Source organism: Pholcus phalangioides, unplaced genomic scaffold, assembly GCF_987345545.1.
Source record: "Pholcus phalangioides strain wild (caught in Gottingen) unplaced genomic scaffold, Ppha-v1.0 ptg000002l_1, whole genome shotgun sequence".
Lineage (NCBI taxonomy): Eukaryota > Metazoa > Arthropoda > Arachnida > Araneae > Pholcidae > Pholcus > Pholcus phalangioides.
This window is the reverse complement of record NW_028301595.1, coordinates 11313850-11335830: the sequence shown is the minus strand read 5'-3', so window position 1 is coordinate 11335830 and position 21981 is coordinate 11313850. Positions and strand designations below refer to the sequence as shown.

Genomic DNA, 21981 nt, shown 5'->3' with positions numbered 1-21981 from the left:
CCAAATAATAATAATAAAAATGATAAGGAAAAATTTAGAATTCTTTTACTCACTTTTCTTGCCGAAATTTCCGTCGCTCACCCACCCAAACGCACGGTATACGTCGATGCCACTTATTATCACTACAGTTTTAGTCATTTTTCACGGATTCCCATTCTATGGAATCCTCACTTGACGTTGTAGAACTATCTGATTCTCTATTACTTATTAATTGTTGTTGCTCCAACATGTGTTCCATCAGGCCACCTGCAATCCAAAATTCCTCTTCTTTTTCAATAACGTGCTTTATGCATTATTGCCAAAAAGAACGGAGAACGTTTTAGCGTGTCTATCTCTGGTGAAAAGCAAGATACAACTGTCACAGAAGAAAAAAAATACACTGCAAGCCTAAACCATTGTGGGTCTCTCTCTCTCGCTTATTTATATTTATCTGGAGAGACACTGAAGGGTCATCTGGAGGAACAGACTCTGCTGTGGGGGAGGAAGTTGGCGTGGGTGAAAAATAGACATTACTTATGTCAACACCCTCCGCTATTGGCTATTGGAATTCAGAAACCACCCCTATCCTACGAACACGGCAAGAAATAGATATAAAAAAAAGGGGGAGGGGTGGTCTGGAACCGTAACCTACCCCCATAAAGATATCCTCTCACAACGGTATCGGCGCTGTCGTGGAAGAGGGACACTTCCTGTAATCTATGAGTGAATATCTGAATTCGTTGGAGGTTATTTTCGCGAGAAAAAAAAACCAGATTGAATATTCGTCTGGGTGTGTAGGCCTATAACTACATGCAAAACTGAATGAAAAATTGTATCGGAAAAAATTCAACAAAATGACGATATAATATATATATATATAACTCTCTCTCTCTCTGAGCAATCAAAAAAAAAAGCAAGCACGATAGTGATATTGGCGGGGAAAATTTCTTGGAAATCGCGCCAAAATGCTCTTGAGCTCGCCATGGATTTTTGATAATGGTAACCAATATTTTTCTAATTTAAAAATTTTAAACGAATATACATTGGTTCAAAACGGTACTTTTTCAGTATCTTTTTCAAAATCATAAAAAAATTTGAAATATTCTATATAAATGATCATCAGAAACCTCCGATGTATGGGAACTATATTTTGCGGCGAAGGAATACACTCTCTACCTTTCTCTCCACTGCAAAGTTAACCTGAAACAAACTATAGACCATGGCCTAATAACCCGGAAACCGTTTGCAAGTCATTTAACGCCGGCCATGAAAGCCTCAGACAATATTTCAATGCTTTCATAATTTTGCCATAATTCCTACCATTCCACCAAAATGGTCATTATATTGAAAGGAAAACATACAGGGAGGGCTAAATGGGTTGTCATGGCGATTAAAAAATTGATATTGATGCCCAAAATTTTCTTTGTGTAGTTACTAAGTTGCAGGCTGAGAGCAGCATAAAATGTTAGGAATTTATAGCAGCTATTCTGCCAACATGAAAGAGGGTTAGTATGCCCTGAGAAAGTCAAAAGAAGCAGTATTTTGGAACTTTTTCTCTGTGAGTGATATAATGGTAATCATTATATCACTCATGGGCTGAAACAATGGCACAACTAAAAATTGTCAGTTTTGGAATAAATGAGTTTAAAATTTTCCTTCGATGAAATGACAAACCAGAGTGTGACCAGAACTGTGACACTTCTGCCACCTGGAGGTAAAATATTGAACCATTCAAAATGTGCCACCATTTGCTACCGGGGGAAAGATATTAAAAAATGTGGAAAAATATTCAATAATTTAAAACTAGCCATTTTTGAGTTGTGTCGCTGTTGCAGCTCATGAGCAATATGAAATCATTTGGGTGTTATCATACTGGTCTTTGTAATAGAGCAGTCACTATAGTGCGTGGTCATAACAACAAGCGCCAACTAAAGTTTTGAAGATGAATACAATATAACAATTCATTACCTTTAGAATGACAAGTGCTGAAATAATGATGCATATAATATTGATAACTGTCAACAGAAAACTTATGATTCCAAGTACAGCACATTCTTTGTCCATGAGTGGATAATAAGTAGGAGTGTAAGTATCAGGTGGCAATAAGGCTGGTTTCACAGTATGATTGTATATATCATAAACCTGATAAAACAAATGAACAAAATACAGTTTTATACTCATAAAATCAAATAGATACTGTAGCAAGAACCAAGTGGCAAATAGAAATTGTATTTGTTAATTTTTGTGAACTTTGCTCAATAGTAACACACAAATTATGCTGATGAACATTTCTGTGCTCAGATGGCAAAATGTCATAAGTCACTTTTCCCAAAAAATTCAGTTGTTCACATTCCGGAGTCTTGTTCATTAAAATTTTGTAAAGTGGCAAAATTTCATCTTTCTCTTTCAATTTATGAATATACAACAGAGACAAATTGCAATAATTCAAAAAGCCACAGTACCACATGTTAGCAAAATATTATTTACAAATTTGCAATCGTGAAATTTTAAAAAAGTGACTTAGGACATTTTGCCATCTGAGCACAGATTTAATGCCCAACAATTTGAACTTTCACAATAATCTGCTGAAAAATGGGCACATTAATTCAGAATCTGCTTAATATTATACTTCACAAGGAAAAAATAATGCAATAAAACATTTCTGACTAATGTGATTATTGGATGGATGGAATGCAGATTAGGTCCCTTTAGAAAGTTGCTATTCTGATTTCATCACCACAGTGGATTAGAACTAACATGGCTGTTTTACTGTCTGATAAGCTGGGTTGGGTGGGGGGTGAAAGTAAAAATTTTGCGTGAAAAAAAGTATATAATCGTCCTAATTTGTTTTCCTTGGATGTATGTATTTATAATTATTCTGACCTGATTTGTTCTTATAATTCAACGGTCATGGATAGATCATTTAGATCTCTTGGATCACTATAATGGAGAAATCTGCATTTATTTACTTCCTTCATCTCATTGTGTTTTTCCCCTTTCATGTTTTTTAACTTTTGTGTCAATGAATTATTATTATTACTTGAAGAGCATAAGGAACATTTGCACCAAGTATTCAAACGCTTTTCTGAATTTGGAGTTTGCCTCTACGCTGCCAAATGTGTTCTGGGGCAACCATCAGCTAGATTTTTGGGTCATATGACCTCTGCAACCAGCATTGCACCTCTTCCAGAGAAGGCGTCGGTCATCGCAGAATACCCAAAGCCAGACCAAATCAAAGAGCATTTTGTGTGGCCAGCATTGAAGTCTGACATGACCACTTGGGCATTAATTGTCAGAAGTCTAAAGTGAGTCTGCATACAAAGAGCCCACATGGGGAATTCCCCCCTCCCCCCCCCCCCGATGCCAGGTTTGAATACGTAAACATTGATATTGTAGGCCCTTTGCCTCCATCAGAAGGCTACAAATATTGCCTCATCTGTGTGGATTGCTTCTCTAAATGGCCTGAAGCCTTCCCTATGCCGGATAGCTCTGCTGACACTGTGGCCAAGGTTTTCTATGCTGGATGGGTTGCTCAGTTTGGTTCACCTAACAGAATCATCTCAGATCAAGGTGTCCAGTTTGAATCTTTTTTGTTCAAAGCTCTAACAAAGTTCTTGGGAACCAATTGCCAGAGGACCACATCATACTTTCCAGAGAAGCAAATGGTCAAGTAGAACGCTTCCATCGAGTTAAGTCTGTTATCAAGGCTCATGCAACTAACCGCTGGGTAACAGTACTTAATTATAGGTGGTGGATGGCAGGAGTGATGACACCTTTTATAAAAATATCTTTTATTGAAAATGCATACAGCAGGACTACATAGTAAATTAACATAAAAAACTTTTCTCTCTTAACAACAAGCGCAGCCATTCATCATCACGTTCCAAAACCAACTAACTATGTATCCTTGACAACCTTGATCCTGTGGTTGGCTTTGACTGATTCCCCACATACTACTACATTATTAGTTCGTTACAGATTTAAGCTGTTAAGACCCAGATTTAAGCTGTTAAGCCTTTTTCTTTATTAGGGAAGCTAATAGGTTTTTTGTGAGAAGGAATTTCTAAAAATTCTAGAAGCTTGGATTGTCAAAAATCCCAAACTTTTGAGACTCAAATCAATGATGTTATAATGCAGGGATGCACAGCCTTTGGTCTGAAAGCTAGACTGGTGTTGAAGAGTTCAATCTGGTCTGCAAAAGATGCTTGTAAAAAAAGTATAAATCCACATAACACAATAAGTGCACCAGTTTGTGGCCCGAAAGCAGCAGCCATCTCACACATCTGACCCACAAACTGAAGAAGTTGTCAATGAAGATGTCTCGCTATCAAGATCATAGTATGGGGGGGGGGGGGAACTGGGGGTTCTACTTCACCAAACACCAACTCTGGCCATATCACTATATTGAAATTTACTATGATTAATGAGATGGATTGAAAATGAAAGAACTGTCTAGCAATGGTCACCTCAGGCTTGTTAGAGAAAATATATTTTCTATACCCTCCCTCGGGTTTGAACCTGGGATCGCAACAGCAACCTTCACAGTGGTAGATGATCATCACTGGGGAGCAAGTTGGGGTTCTGACCCCCCCCCCCCCCCTCGGAATGTGAGAAAATAAAAAAAAATAAAAACTTCAAATCTATTGCTCTACACTTTGGACCCCCCCCCCCCCTTCCAAAAGAAATTTCTGGCTGTGGCCCTGCCTACTATACTGTATCATTTATTATGATGGGAAAAAAAATCTATACATTTTTCATAATTGGCAAATGATTGTTAACATTTCCTTCTCATTCAGATAAACATTTAAATTATGTTTAAGGTGGTGAAAATTTTGGTATCTTTACAAAATAATAAGCACAGCTGATGCTCGATATAAAGACCCCCCCCCCCCCTTCGTTCGTCGAAAACAGTCATTATATTAAAAGTAAAACATATATAACAGTCGTTTTATGAAACCATTTGGGATTTATCCTACCAGTCACTGTAATGTAATGGTCACTATAACGTGGGGTCATCATAACGAGCATCGACTGTAGTAACTACAAACAAACACTTACCACATAATGATGTTGGTAAAGACCTCTAACAGTTTTAATAGCTGCCAGACCCCATAAAAGTCCCTACAAAAATATAAATAACAAATTTAAATCACTGTGGAGTCTGCATTGTAAAATTGTTTTATAATGTCATTGAATGAAATTAAATGTTTGATATTATTAAACAGTGTTTTTAAAGGGAATTATGTCATATTTTGATTACTGTAAAGAAAATGTCAGATGCCTTTATTAATGACTTTAGAAATGCTAGCACATACACAATTAACAGTTGGTGGCAGCAAAGAAGCAGATATTGCAACGCCCACAAGTGATGCCCCATTTCCTTGCAGCAGTGACATAGCCACACCAGCCCCAGATGGAAGGGCAATGAGAGAGCCGGACCATAAACTTCTGACCATACCTCTATAAGTGAAACAGGGACATACATTCATGAAAATAGTAAACACACAACAAAAACCAAACTCACAAATCAATACCAAGTTGCTGAGGGGAAAAAAAAAAAACCTTTGCCAGGCCTGCTTATAATTTTGAAAAAGAATACAATTTTATACTACCTATGTCACATGTTCTTAAGTAAGCACCAATATTTCTTACCTCACTGGTTCTTAAGGAATGTCATAACACATTTTTTGCAACCCATAACTGACATGTATGCCACAAAATGAGTTGCATAAATGAAAGTAATATAAATGAATGATATGCAGAGTGAATCCTACCTATTCTGCAAACGAAAGCGGTGTGAGTGATAGATGAGTTCAAGTGGATCATGAAACAATCTACCAACCCTGTCCTATCTTGAACTGTTTTTGAGTTAAGGTGGATAATATCAATTATGGAAAAAAATGTGTGAAGTCTGAAAAAAAACACAGATTTGTGAAGTTTCTGAGAGACCCACAAGCGGATCAAGCACATATTTGGAAAGCGTGGAAAAAATACTGTAAGGTCTCACCAATTTCATTGAAATATTTGGATTTAATGGTGAGCTACAGGTCCTGAAAGATTGGCAAAGTTAAAAATTTAATTGTCGCCAAAATTTTTAATTGGAAATTATGGAAACACCCTTTTAGTTACAATAGGTCAAATTTGCCAAAAACTTGCCCATTCCAACAGCTTTTGAAAAAGATTAGAATAAACCAATTGGTCATCTAGTTCAAGAGAAATTTAGTCGTTTTTTTGCAATACATCACTGAAATCTGTGTTTGTCAAAGTAATTTTAAAGTAAGTTTCGGCGACAATTCGATTTTTCACTTCACAGATCTGAAAAGCACTTGTAGCTCGCCATTAAATACTGATATCTTGTAGATAGAGGTAGTGTCATTTTATAGTATTTTTTTGTGCAGAATCAAAATCTGTAACTGCTAGTGCTGAATATCCACTTTGAAAAATGCTGATTTCAGTGATGTACTGTAAACCAAAGACTAAATTTCTCCTTAACCAGAAAACCGATATGGTTTATTTTAGGCTCTTTCGAAAGCTGGTAGAATGAACAAGTTTATGGCAAATTTGACTAATTGTAGCTAGAAAGGTGTTTATGAAATTGACAATTAAAAATTTGGGCTTCAATTTGATTTTGAACTTCACCAATCTTTTAGGGTCTTAGCTCGCCACGAAATCCAGATATTTCAATGACATTGGTGTGACCTTATAGGATTTTTTCTGCGCTTTTCAAATATGTACTTAGTTTGTGTGTAGGTCTCTCAAAAACTTCACAAATCTGAGAGATTTTTTAGACTTCACACATATTTTTCCATAATCGATTATCCACCATAACTCGAAAATGGTTTGAGTTAGGACAGGATTGGTTGGGTGTTTCATTATCCACTTGGGCTTGTCTATCACCCTCTTTCGTTTGGCAGAATTGGTCAAATTCACCCTGAATATCATTATCTTCCTATATCTTTGGCTAGTAGTCCAGAAAGTTGTCTTATAACTGAGAAAGGGATTAAAGTGAGAAATATTACTGTATATTGATTATATCTTATGGAAAGTGGTGATAATAGCTATTACACCAAATATGTGAGAGAATCACATTAGTCATGATGGTATATCAACTGGATATACTTGCCACAACTGTGGACAAAATCTATGAAAATGGCATTCCTATCATACCTCAGATCCTTAGTAGAGAATCTAATTACTTATAAAGAATTATATATATTTTTTCTTGATATTGTATACCTTCCAGCCATTTCAGAGGTTGGCCATTTACCAGCTCCCCAACTTTCACTGAAATTTCCGCATATAAAACCAAATATGAATCCTAGAAAAGGGAAAATTTTATAATAACATAATGTACACAAATGACACTGGTATGTAAATATGATAATTGTAATTAAATACTGTATCATAGTTAAGTTAAGTAATTTTATACCTAAGAAGTTTTTTATCAAATTCATAAAATTGATTGAATAATGAAGTATTAAAAATATCTAAATTGGAAGTAAAAGTTTTAAGGAAGAACATAGACAAACATACCGCTCATCATACACATAGTTAAGCCAATAAGCTCAGTACGCAAAGCCATGTATATCAGCTTTTTGTCTCGAATCGTCAATCCAAAAGTAAACGCCATGATTGGACCCTAATGATTCAGCATATTGTCACCACAATGAAAAGATATTCATGGAATAGTATTTAGTAAAATTCTTTCAAAATAAATAGAACTAATTTAGAGAAAAAATTTATATGGTAGTTTTTTAGTAGATAATTTATATATAGAAAAAATTAAATTATCTAATTAGTAGCGAAACTATTTAACAATACATGTGATTTCAAGTTTTCATCATTATTATGAGCATGTGCAACATTGTTCTGGTTAGTTACTTACTATTTCTATGTAGTTTAATGAGTCAGTAAGGCTAAATATCTGGAATAATTCTACAAAACACATTCACTCACCATGATTGGAGATATCAACATAGCAGCAACAATAATAATGGCACTGTTCTCACTCAGACCTAGAGCAGCTATGCAGCTATAGCAAAGGAAAAAAAAAAGATGAAAATATAATATTTCTCCTTCACTGTCAAGTTTCAAGCTTTCAATCTGAAAACCATTGCCAGATAATAAAGAAGGACACAAAAAAGTTAAAATGCCAATCTAACTGATTGAAAAGTAAAAAAATTCAAGTACATGAGAGGACTACTACTACTTCACCAAACACAAACTCTGGCCAAATCGCTATACTGCAATTTACTGCCATTAGTGAGATGAGTTGGAAGTGAAGGCGCTGTCTATCGGTGGTCGCCTCGAGTTCGTTAGGGAAAATATCTTATCGATATCCTCTCTTGGGTTCGAACCCGGGACCCTGACAACAACCTTCACGATGGTAGACGAGCATCTTACCACCACGTCACTTGGGCACACACACATGAGCGGAATGTCAAAACTGAAAAGAACCATGAAAAATGTATATATACTTGAGACTTGATGTCACTATCGTCCAATAAAGTGTGATGAATGGGACGACACTGACGGGAAAAAATAAAAAAACATCAGATCATTTGGTCTTTTTTGCTGCACCAACCGTCATTCTCTGCACACAAGGGCTAATTAGACCCAAACCTAGTTTATTGCTAAATCCGAACAGCAGCGTTTAGCATTTATTTTTTCTTTCATGTATCTTATTGGTGCACGAACTACTCGGGGGACTTCCAGCGGTAATAGTGTGTCCTATATTTATTTTATTGTCATTTATGTTGTACCACTGCGTCAGAAAATATTCTGGCAAGACTGAATCGAGTATCATACTTTCAACATCTCAGAACATCTTTTGGTACAGAAGGCAAATATTTTACTGACCTGGACTACTGCACTCATAAAGTACTTCAGACAGTACTACCTTAATTTAATTGTATTTGTATTAATGCATATGGGCCTACCTGGGCACAGCCCAGGGCCACGAGAGCTAAGAGGACCTCATGAAAATGAGATATAGTTAAAATTTTCAAGATTAAGTAAATTGGTAGGCAGGCAGACATTTCTAGCCAGGTGGGAGCCTTAGAAAAATCGCTTTGCCTGGGAACCTATGATGCTCTTAAGGCAGCCCTAACCTCAAATTGAATTTGAGGGTTCAGATTGATTGACATTGTTTCAATAAAGAGATTTTTTTCATTCGTTCATTTCAGTGTGTGAACTAATTTTTCATAGAAAAATGCTCTTTTTTTTTACTACAGTTTTATAAATAATAATTACTTTCTCGATCTCTAAAACATTATTGAGAATATTCTACACAAAGTGATTTCTGACAGAAAATCAAATTTCCATACTGTGCACATATTTATGATTTTAATACTGAAATGTTAACAATATAGATACCATGAGTACATAAGTAACAAAGATACCATAATCTGAATCAGATCACAGAGGAAACTTCAGATATTATGTATAAAAAAAATAAAATGATAAAAAAGAAAAGTTGTTACAAACCTAGCAATTATCACAAACATTAGGAAATCAAAAGTCAGCCCAGCATCACCTCTAACTTTTTCAACAACCTGTAAAAAAGTACTTTTTGATTTTTTTACCTTCCTTAAACATGAAAGAGCAATGCAGAATTCGAAATAATCGAACGAATATAGAAATTTAGAACTGTGTGAGCATTCTGAGAGATTGAAGCTAACCTGAGCAACAGTAAGCCTGGCTGTTACTGACTTCAGAAACTCTTTCTGCATCGCCTTGAAACCCTTCCCTCCTCCTCCTCCAGTTTTCCTCTCTGAGTCCTCCATTCCACTATAAGGAAGAAAAAAATTGGTATTGAATGTTCTTGTTTTATATTCAATGGTATGTATAAATATTTGGTTTTTAAAATTCAAGTACTCATTCATTGTATTACATGCAACAGAAACTTTGTAATCTGAACTGCTCGGGATCTAAGAGAGTCAGGATTTCTGAAGTTTCAGACTATGGATCAAATTGTATTTATTCAAAGAACTAATGTTTGAATATAGTTTCAAGTCGATATGTGCCAATTCCCAGACTTGAAGAATCCATAGTTTATCATGTGATGAAATATTTTACATTAAAGAAAACATGTCATACAAATAAAAGAAAAAACTGGGGATTTTTTGGGATTGCACAGGGTGACCATGTGACCAATTTCCCAGGATGTTCCCATATTTTTCACTGTCTTCATTTTTAAAAAAATAAAAATGTCTCAATTCTTTTGTATTTTCAACTAAGCTTACTTTGATTTTTTTTATTCCTCACTGTAATCAAGGATTAAAATCATTTTGCCAACCTACAAGAGAAAATTATGACTACAAATATGGTATTCTATCACACATATTTGCAATATTGAAAATTTTTTTGTAGGATTCGTTTTAATCCCTTATGATTTGCAGTAGCGCTTCATTCCCCCATTCCCCCCCCCCCCCCATTAGATTTTTTTTTGCAATTGTAGCAATAATTGGCATGACATTACTCTTGGCACGACATTATATTTGGCAACAATTGCAGATTTGTTATACTTGAAAAATCCTAATTTGACTCATTTTTCCTGAGAAAACATATCAGCTTGTGATTGCAAGAACTAACAGAGTATTTTCTTCACAGATTTTTCATTCAATTGAAGCACAATTTGAGAATTTTTGGGGATTTTTCTATTAAGGAATGAAAAATTGGAAAAATGTGGTTTCTGAAGAAGATTTTAATAAAGCTTAAAAATTGGAACGTTTCCAGGTATGGAAGCATTGGCTGTTTTTTTCTCTCACAGTTTTCATTGCCAAGTTACTTTTCAAACGATAATTACAAACATCCATATAAGAACTTTTCAGTCCTAATTTTATAATTTATTTGTGTGCTGAAAGGAATATGTGCTAAACAACAAACATATGCTAAACAGAGCATATATGTTAGCTAAACTAGCAGACTCTAGAGATGGATGATGATTTTTTGCTCTGCTAAAATACATGATATAAATAAGCTTTCTGGATATTATGCCGAGATGAACAGGAAAAAAGTTTAATTTCTCTCCACCGGGAATTGAACGGATGATGCTTACATCATCAACCACCCTTCATGAAAATATGAAATATTCTTAATGCCACCTTACTCTGTGTGCCAAAAATGAGAAAAACCTTTCACTAGTTTGAGGGCACCTGAACTAACATTCTTCCTATTGAAAAGTTACAGAGCCACTTACAGTGCGAAACCAAGTGATCTGGAAATGAGTCCAGTATGCTCTGGAACATGGGCGGAGATACGGTGCCCCCCCCCCCCGAGTCAAAGGTGTAGTCGACTGATCTAATGTATATATGAATTGACATCATCATCATCGTGCCCCCCCCAGCAATAATGACCTTGCCCCCCCCCCAGACTTCCAAGTCAATCTCCGCCTATGATCTGGAACTGTGTCATGCATCCCTCAAGTGATCTGTAATCATGCTGTAGATCACTTGCTTAAGTAATCTGGCAATGCACCATAGGTAACTTGAGTGATGTTGAACTGCACTGGGTGAAACTTAAGTGCTCTAAATCTGTGCCACATGTCACCCAAGGGATTTCTAAATGTGCCATGGATCGCTCGAGTGTTCTGGAACTGTGCCATGGGTCCCGATCTGTGAATGTGCCACATGCCTACTTGAGTGATCTGAAAATGTGTCACGCGCTGGCGCATTTCCACTTGAGTTATCTGAACATGTGCCATGGGCTGTACCCATAACACAATTGTGTCACGCGTCATTTAAGCTATCAGTAGATGTGGCGCTTAGTTCATTTTAACAAAATTAGATTTCAGGGGTGCAGGCCACATCAGATAACCCCCAGGGCCACATTTGGTTCACGGATCAAAGGTTTATCTATGTGGCTGTGGTTTATCTATATGGAGCAAGGGTTCTCAAACTTTTTGCACCCGCAGCGCCAACTTTCCCTAATCAATGCTTATATGCGAGCTCTACTGCCTCCCCAGAGCTTTTTTAACAAAGAATCTCTTCGAAAAACCTTTGTCAGGGTCACAGCTCTGCGGTGCACAGTTTTATAACCCCTGGTTTTAGAGGGTGGGTCGCAATGAATTTCTTGAAAAGAAATTTTGAGTTCTTCTAATAGCACTGAAATAAATAGAAATTGATTATAACATATAAAGGCATTTTCTTCTGAAATTTTAATTAAAAAAACGTTTTTTGCATTAAAAAATAAATTGTGATCATGGGAAAGGGGGAACCATGAGCCCCATGCCCCCTGTGTATGCCTCTAGTTCCACCAATATGCGGTAGGAGGCAGAGCTGATGGCGAAATTTTGCTGACAAGGGGGGGGGGGGTCGAAAATGGCTAAAATTTACTGATGTAATGCTTGAAAGGCCCCTAAGAAGATGTTCTTATCTACTTAAATGCCTTCTCCAGCATACTGAGCGATGTAAATACATAATGTTCTTATATTGGAAGTCCTGCTGCCATCTATTAGCCTGCATGAAATGTGTCTGATAAAAAAAACAATATGATGTCAATAAATATTTTATCAGCAATAATATTAGTTAAATTATTAAGTTTGTATTAGAATGTTAACAGATGTTGTTTGTTTATATTCCAAAGCAATATGAGTAAAATCTACAAAGTGAAGCCATCCTTCACTTAACAATTTCAATTGAAGAATTATGAGTTGTGTTTTTTGTTTGACAGGGGGCAGCAGGAGTTCCAGTTCAGTGATATTTCTTACATGCAATACAATTACTGTATAGTTTATTACAATATTGGTAATTATCAATATATTTCTAGAAGACATATTTTTGCTGATGAAATATTTTTACCTATTTATTGGTATGGACAAAAGTAACTAAGATTGAAATCATTATTTCATGCTCAAGATATTCGTTGGTTTAAACAACCTAACTTTATTTTCAGGGAATGACTGGCTAGTAATCAAATGCTCACAGAAAATTTCAACTCACTTTTCATCTCCTGAATCATCATTGCCATCATCATCTATACCCAAATCACGATAAAATACGTCACATGGCATGATCCTGAAAAAGAAAACAATAATTTCAAGTTGCAATCAATGAAATTTATTTGTTATCAACATAGGGGGAAGAAAATTAACTCAAGTCATTGAGCCAAACTGCATGATTATAGCTTTCTACCCGATAACTCACCGCACCTGAACTTACCCTACAGTGGAAAGTCCTTTTTCACCTATCCCCCTGTTCTCTAGGGATTGGAGTACAAAGTCGCATTCAGCACCAGGTCCTTCACAAGGAAAGAACACTTGATAAAATGTCTCTTCCCTTGATTTGATCCAGACAGCATCAAATATTGCCAATTTGTCTAAGCAGTCTTTCAAGTGCTAAAAGAAAAGTATTCATGCAGAACTTATGTCTTTATACAGAATTTGAGATCGTGTGTTGTCACATTTATAATAAATCATATTGTGAGTAAATCTATACACATAGGATTATAAAATTTATAACAGTAAATTATACATGGTTAAGAGCAAATCTATATACATAGGATTACTAATTAGTAAATTATACATTGTTAACATTGAGGCATAATAGAACATCAACTACTTATAGGAATATTTACCAAGCGCTAAGAGTCAATAAAACATTATTTAAAAAGAGTTTCTGTTATACTACTCCTAAAATACTAAATCTTTTTCATATAAAATAATATGAATTTAAATTTTAACATTTATTCATTTGCAAGAGACACAAACTATGGAACTGTTGTGAGGCCAGATCACAACATTTATTGATTTAAATAAAAAGCACATACACAATTAAATACTGAAACATTTTAATAAAACTTTAATCAAATTTTGTGCATCTCAAAATGTGTTAAAAGATCATTAATCAAACATAATTACACAAGCATTTTGAACAGATATTCGCTTGACATTTGCATTTCTGCACCAAGATTGAATTAAATCAATTGATTAACAAAACGCTTCACAAACATATAAAAGAATAGTTTATCATAATACGAAATATATGAAATGCCACACACACGCCCAAATAAATGGGACTTGCCAAGGTAGCACTCATCTCCACTGGGTCCTTTGTGGCCAAGGTATGGCCAACAGGCACTGTCAATTCTGTACTACATTATCAACATTTTAAAGGGTCCCCTATTCAATAATCATGAGAACATCAGGGAACTTCTTATATGTGAATCCTTACACATGCAAAGCTGCAAAAAGAGTGAGAGTAACTGAGTGTTACTGCTACGTTAAAAGAAAAAGCTCCAATTTGATTGGTTAATAAAAGCATGGAAATGGAATGATATCTACATTTATGTTTTAATTTTTGGGTGCCATTAGTATAAACTAACATCATGGCGCAACAGTTTCAATTATGTGCATGAAAAAATGGTAAGCAAGAGATGATGTAAAAGCGAAGAAAAGTGTGTTTCTGTATTATTAAAATAAGAATAATTCTACCTATATGATTTCAGAAATTTTAATATTTCAAACGAGAAAATCGCGATGGCAACAAAACTATCATGCAGTAAATACAGATGCTTGAGAAGCTTGATAAATTGATGTGATGTATACTGTTTTTAGTATGTTCCTGATTATTTTGTTAATAATGTTATTTTGTAAGAAATTAACATTTTGGTATTTCAACTGTTCTATGTATGTATAATCTATGTGCAGCACTTGTATAGCACTGCACATAGATTGTAAAAATTTGATTGCCCATTGGCATTTGTTGTTTAGATTTTAGTTTCCTATTACATGATTTCAGATTCACGATTGTTTATATACATATTTTATTTTTTATTGTCTTTGTCTGAAGTGAAAATGTTTCGTTGTTTATAATAAAACTTCCCAGATACACCCATCTTTTAGGAACACTTGAATATCTCACTGAGATGCGAAGCGGGATGTGTCCGGTCTTCAAAGGTGAAAATGCTTACATAGATATTGTTTTTATTTTGTATGTTCTTGCATGATTATATTTAAAATTTTATATACTGATAAAAAAATATATATAAAATATACATATATAATGTGTATATAACTTGCTATTTATTAATTCATTGCTATTTATAATTTTAAAAAATTAAGTAAAATCAATTCCATAAACCCTAATTATAAATTAACTAAATTTTTGAAAAATATAATGATGGTTGCTATTTGACTAACAAATAATAGACTATTCTTACAGACCTGCTGGAAGAACAATCTAGTCCCATGGGGCCACAGAGTGAATGTTCCTAATTTATGTATATTTTCATGCATTTTTGTTTTCCCTTAAAATTTTATCGTTGCTTTACAGTTTTACTTTACAGTTCCCTTAAAATTTTAAAATCCAAACAGGTGGACCCCGTAAAATTTTGTTGTCAAAAATTAAAACTTTTTTAAGGAAATGCTACTAATGACTGAATGCATTAATTCAAACTTACCAACAATTTCAAATATTAATCATTTGAGCTTGAAAACATACTTTTGTAGCACAGTCAAACCAGAGGCGTAATCATAAAAAAAACATTGAAAAGGAGCCTGTTGCTCATTGTATTATAATATTGATGATAGCACTTACTATTATTTGAGCAGGGCCATCACAGGACGGATATTTAATCATTGTAATATAGATGGTAGCACTAAAAAAATCAGACACAACACTAGATACACACCCAGACTGTTGATTACACACACTTGCACTTCCGACATTACTCACTAAGTACTAAATTGTCCATTACAATAGACTTGAGTTGTGCTTGGTTTTAAAAAAAGTAACCCCCCCCCCCAGTAGAAAGGAAGAAAAAAAAACGTTCAACCACCCTCCCTGAGAAAATGAGAAAATCCTGCATACGCTACTAATCAGTCTGAACCCACACTCTTGAAGTACTACTACTAAACCATTCATGCACCTCGTCCATATTCCTCTGCAGAACCTCTAATGAATTGGTACATGTGGGAATATGCGTAGTACGTGTAGTTAAATCTGACGTGAAGTTTGTTTCTGTGTAATGCTTGTTATATGTAGTGCTGCCATCTGCCACCAGTTTTCTAACTATATGAGTGAAGTGTAATGACTGAATAATTTATCGTTGTAGGCCTGTTGCTCTCTGTGGTGAGACTTTTTAATGGGGAAATCGGCTGGCATTTGCGCCTCGAAGTTGGGAACCACAGGAAACTAACTTCAGCCGACCACCACTGCGGTGACAGTTGGGTTCGAACCCGGATCCTTGCTATGCGAGTCCATCATTATTGCCACTCGACCACCACAGCGGAACTCTTGAGGTACTGGAACATGCCTGTCATTCTCCAGTTGTCACCCTGAGAATAAAGACTAGAAGTTCAAAAATTACATTTTTGAAATAATATTCCTCATTACTCACCCATTCAAGGGACTTTTCATCATCATCTTCCGCTTCACATTTTTTGTCATTTTTCCTGTCATTCTTTGGCGAGTGTGATATGATTGGCACTGGTTTCTTGTTTTCATCATAAATCTCCACAGAGACGACTCCATTTGCCTGGTTCTTCTTATTATTTTCTAAAAATAAATGAATATTGTGTTATGAATGAATCCATTGAAAACACAATATCAACTGTAATCCACATTTAACCAATAACCACGATGATTCCCTGTGTAATTCTCTTGAAAAAAATAGAACCATTGGAATTTCTAAACCTGGATAATCGACTGCTACCACAATCAGCTATTTCCAGGCTCTGTTGCAAAGTCAGACTCAAAGAGATTTCGGCAATGAGATATGCATGATTATGTAAGATTTTCTCAAGGAAAGGTTTGCTTCATTTTTATATTCTGAAAAATAGGATTTTTTGCTGTTTTTTTTTACTGCAAAAAACACTAAAATCTTGTTTGCTCACCCCCCCCCCCCCCTATAGGTCAGTGAAAGTGTAATGTATGCCAGCCAAGGAGATGATGCTTGGCTAGATTTTGAATTCTCTTGGCGAGAAATTCATAATTTCTTCTTTCCTGCACACTCACCGCGATATGAACAGAGGCAACAACCACCTGAATAATATGTGTGGAAATTTACTTTATCTAATATAGTAGAATCTCTGTTCTGTTGACACTTTGCAGGACCCAAAACATTTTCCCTAGAGGAGAGGTAACCATATATCAGAGAGGGTTGAAACTGTAAAATATGGTATCAACAATAACTGAAATAGCTCCTCGTTTGAAAATGAACAGGATTTTGACAATATAAGATGCATTTAAAGGCATGAAAGTATAAAGAAAAAAAATACAGTCGACACCGATTATCAGAATCCCAAATAATAGTAAGATTCAGGTATTGTCATCTTATGCAAAAAAAAGGATGGACGATTCCCAGAGCAGGCAGGTTATATTAAATAGAGTGGGATCATGTGAAATACAGGGTGTTTATAAATAAACTGACACTATTCAGACGTATGTAGCGGCCATTCTGATGGAGGTATATTGATGAAATTTAGAATATATAGGATACATGGACTATGGGGGGGGGGAAGAAAGGATTCAATAAAAAACAGTTAAAATTTTTACCGCCAGGTGAAGAAAGTGGTTTTTTTAATGCAGTTATTTTTTTTCTGATCCAAATAACATATATATACTAAGTTTCAAACCCCTGTACAGCGAATCACATTCACAGAGTCCGGGTGAACTACTTCCACCACAACGGATGCTGCATAGATCATGATCCCCCCCCACCACATCCTGGACCAGGGTCCCTAGCTGGAATCTTTTGTGGGGCAACCAATCAGACTTCCACGGGCACTTGTATAATTAATTTATAGTGTGAAAAAGCGAAAAATGACGAGACTATTGAGCTAAGCCCATCTTGGAGTAATCTGAACAATGGAGTGTAAATAGAATACCTGTTGGGTTAGCCAGCTTAACCCAAACAATGGAATCAGGGCCGTCTTAAGAGCCCGGGCCAAGATTTTTCCGAGGCCCTACCTGGCGAATTCTCAAAAATTTGAACTGGTTCTCATTTTTGTGAGGTGCCCGGGTGGGCCCATGCGTTAAGACGAGACTGAATGGAATCAGTGGAGTAATCTGGAGTAGTATCAATATCTTTGTTCTCGAGGGTATATATATGGTTCAAAAGCGTGATGTCCTGGCCCTCTAAATCTTGCCATTTGGCAATTGACTGACGCCTCCTTTATCCCCCAGTTAAGGCCCTAAACCCTGGTGTGTATAGTGAAGGGGGGGCCTCCAACCCCTTGTTTAATTTCAAGATGCCTACTAAATAACTCACTTGTTTACAAAGATACAGATACAGATAGATTAACGTCCTCTATGCCTGTTTACAAAACTCTTTGTTTACTTCGCGCCTTTTGTCATCTGAACGGCTTTTACATCCTTCTGTTTTCTGCTCCCGATTCTGATTAAATTATACAGTGCTATCGGCAGTTAAGACGACTTTCTGCCCGAAGTTTCCCTACTATCATAGCTCAGTGATTCTCAACCGGTGCTCCGCGGCCGCTCGAGGATAAAAAAAGCCAGTAAATTCGAAAAAAAATATTTTTTTTCTTTGAATAATGAAAACAACTTTGACGAATGAATAAAAAATAGGCCTAAGAAATTAGGCCTGGTATATATTTTCTATGGAAATTATATACCAGAAAGCAGGGCCATCATAAGAGCACCATGGGCCACGGGCCAAGTGATTTCACTGAGTCTCTCCCTGTTAAATAATGGAAAAACTCAACTATTTCTCATTTTTCTGAGGCCCTCTTCTCTGAGGGGCACCCCCCCCCCCCGGGTGGGCCGAGGCACTGAGCTATAAGTAAAGTAAAACTGAGCTATAAGAGGGCCGATCATTGATCATTTTTGTCGCACCACGGTCATTTTCTGCACACGAGGGCTAATTAGACCGGGACCTACAATTTATTGCCGATTCCGAACGGCAGGCTGGTTTTTTATACTCGTCGAGAGGTTGGTGCAAGTGGGCCGAGGCTTTAAGACGGTACTCACTCGAGACGGCTTGAACTCATTAAATGAGTATTTCCAGTTTGATTTAAATTGCTGGTGCTGCCATCTAGTCTCAAAATTAGAGATGACTATAGCCCGGAAGTTCATGCACTAAAAATGGCCGAAATAGGCGGGTAAAAAGGCACTAAAAAGGCCTAAAATAGGGATTAAAAAAACGGCATTTATACTTTTTGGAGGGAAGAAAAATAACTAAACACAAAGGTATTAAGGGTCCAAAAACTAGCTGAAAAATCGATTGCACTTTATCCGTCTATTGTTTTAATTACAGTTTATAATAACTGCATTATAATCGAAATTAAATTTATTTCAAGTCCAAAATAAATAAATGTTACTAGACCCTCAGGATTAGCCCAATTCCAGGGCTGCCATTACCAGACGCGGAGTCGCGGTAGAGAAAATGATCTGCGGGACTCTCTCGAGTTGCGAATAATTCTCGTTTATTTGTTGTATTATTTGGAATAATCATTATCATTTCTATAAGTGAAACATGTTTATGTTCTCTTTTTGTAAAAAGAAAAAATATTTTTTTTTTCATATAACCACGTATGCGGGAGGACTCCTTCGAACGCGGGGCCTCGTGTGGCCGCATCTGTCACACACCCCTGAGGGCGACTCTTGTCAATTTAATCGAATACTGAATATGCATGTTGAATAAATAGCAGTGATTGTTTTCAGAGCATTTATGGTGCAAAAAATAAATTCAAAACATGAACCTCAGAGCCCTGTCTGCTCCTACCCCGCCTTGTATGAGTTATGACATAAGACCTCTTGAGACAATCATCGGTCCACTATACACTTACAACCCAGTCCAGTGCCTCTCAGATCACTTGGTTGCGTCTAAATGGGAATGGAAGTGGATGGGGGCAATTGATTGATAATTAATACTGAGTGTTGGAAAATTAAAAAAAAAACCAATTGTTTTGGAGTCTCAATGCCTAAAATATCATAGTCTTACATATTATGGCCCCGAAAATCACTAATAAACTTGAAACTATTTAAAATAGGCATTTCTGGCAATTTTTACCAAGAAAGTTTGAAAATAGGGAAAAAAGGGCATTTACGGCATTTTGCCTGAACTTCCGGGCTCTAGAGGTGACTAATACAGAACCAAAGAAGAAGCAGACTAGAAATGTAAAGTGTGAATTTCTAGTTCTAATACACTGTTTTTGCTGTCATCTACTGTCAAAAAGGAAGATGACTCAAATCGTGATAATGAATTGCGGAACAAGAAGCCGCAATTTTTATTCAGTGTAGTTCCCTACGAGAAAAGCCCACAAACTGAACTGAATGGAAAGTTCAGTTCTTTCACAAGAGCATAAGGAGCCATTAGAAACAAATTATCTGTAATGAAGCAGATGACAGCAGAAGTTTCCATGCACAACAGTTCCCTACGATCCAATCCCACAATTGAAGTGGATGGCAAGTTCAGTTCTTTTTCAACAGCATAAGAAGCCACCAAAAACAAAGTATCTAGAATGAAGCAGACGACAGGACAGCAGAAGTTTTCGTTCACAACAGGTCCCTACGATCAGGGCCGTCTCTATTCTACCGGGCCTGCTTGTGTGTTGCCAACCCGAGTTATGAGTCATCGATTGAGGCCAAAGCCGCTTGAAAGATGCAGCTTTGATTGACTGAATTTGACTCTTAATGCAGCTTTGATTGAGGCCGACATGTTCGCGTTGCTTTCTTCCGCTCAGTGCTTTTTTCTTTGAGATCGGGAATTTTATTTTGCAAAGATCGTGTATTTTGAATTTCGCTATGTATATGCTTTAATGATTTCAAATTAATTTCTGCAATTCTTCATTTGTTAGGTGGTTCTTCCCATTTATTTTCACGTGATTATTTTGAAATTTCAAGGTAAGCCTATGTTCAGCATTTGTATTATAATCCTTTGATCCAAAAAAACATTTACATATTTTCTATTTCCAATTCATTTCTTCAAATACATTTTTTTTTAAATTGAATTTCTTTCATTTCTGGTTGAAATATTTTAGTAGCCAAAATTTTTGTTTAACCCTTAACTGGAGCTGTGAAAATTCTGTGTGTAATTGCTGTCATGGTGGGGTCATTTTTACCCCAGCAAGTATTAATGCATTTAAAAGATCAACAAAAAGAGTTTTCACAAAAAAGCAATGGGTTTTATTACATGCCTCCATTCATCTGTCAATTAGTTCACTAAATAATTTTTTAAATTTCTCTGTAATTATTTTCCCAAAAAATTTTATTTTATTAGGACACACACTCGTAAAAAATAGAGGGATACATGACTTCTTAAAAAATTTTTTAATTATGTATTAAATTTTTTGAACGCAATTTCCATGATTAAAAACTGAAAAATTGAACAGATGTGATTAAAATGTACTCAGAAAATGAAATTGACAACAAAACTAAAATAATAATTAATATATTTTCACAAGCACCAAAATTAGTCTTATTCTAAGTCGGTGGCCCCGGGGCAGACATTTTCTTGGAGGTTACCTCGAAAGGGTTATTATTATACAAAAAAAAGAAAATTTGGAGTCCCCCATTCAGCTCAGGGCAATGAGGCAGTGCTCCGGTTGTCCCAGCCTGGTTACGGGCCTGCTTTGACCGTTGATGTTTAGAGAAGAAAGAGTATTAAACATAGATGGTTTAGCGGTAAAAACATTGGTACTCCTGTGGCACCTCTACTCTACGATTCTTCCTTAGAAGTCGGCGTCATCACTAGCGCCATCACTGGAAACTTTGCTTACCATTCCGTTTTATTTTCCCACATTGTGGCTCGTTCCCACTTCACACGTGGTTAATTTTTTACCCTATTTTAAATTTTATTGCGAATTTTTTCACTTAATTTTTCAATACATGGCCTCCACATCCTGGAGCAGGACCCATTAAGTAGGATCTTTTGCGGTTTCCCCCTGAAACCAGACTTTCACGGGCCCCTTTATGATGAATTTATCGCGAGAAAAAGCAAAAACTGATGAGAATTGTCCCGGCCCCCCCCCAGGGCCGCAGCCCTGTCAGCCCGCCCTTGTGGGGGCCATGGTGGAATACACAGACAAGTGAACTTATTAGT

General features: G+C 36.1%; 1 protein-coding gene across 1 annotated transcript in view; it reads right to left on the bottom strand.

Annotated features, from left to right (window-relative positions):
• The window catches only part of LOC149089414 (uncharacterized), an 87734-nt gene that overhangs the window by 16614 nt on the left and 49139 nt on the right, over window positions 1-21981 (bottom strand). The window contains exons 2-12 of the mRNA XM_089238327.1: window positions 16318-16475; window positions 13140-13315; window positions 12921-12995; window positions 9660-9768; window positions 9466-9533; window positions 7936-8011; window positions 7513-7618; window positions 7216-7297; window positions 5295-5439; window positions 5038-5100; window positions 1948-2121 (exon numbers count right to left, since the gene is read on the bottom strand). Coding sequence (XP_089094453.1) covers window positions 1948-2121; window positions 5038-5100; window positions 5295-5439; window positions 7216-7297; window positions 7513-7618; window positions 7936-8011; window positions 9466-9533; window positions 9660-9768; window positions 12921-12995; window positions 13140-13315; window positions 16318-16475 — 1232 coding nt within the window. The remainder of the gene's footprint in view (window positions 1-1947; window positions 2122-5037; window positions 5101-5294; window positions 5440-7215; window positions 7298-7512; window positions 7619-7935; window positions 8012-9465; window positions 9534-9659; window positions 9769-12920; window positions 12996-13139; window positions 13316-16317; window positions 16476-21981) is intronic.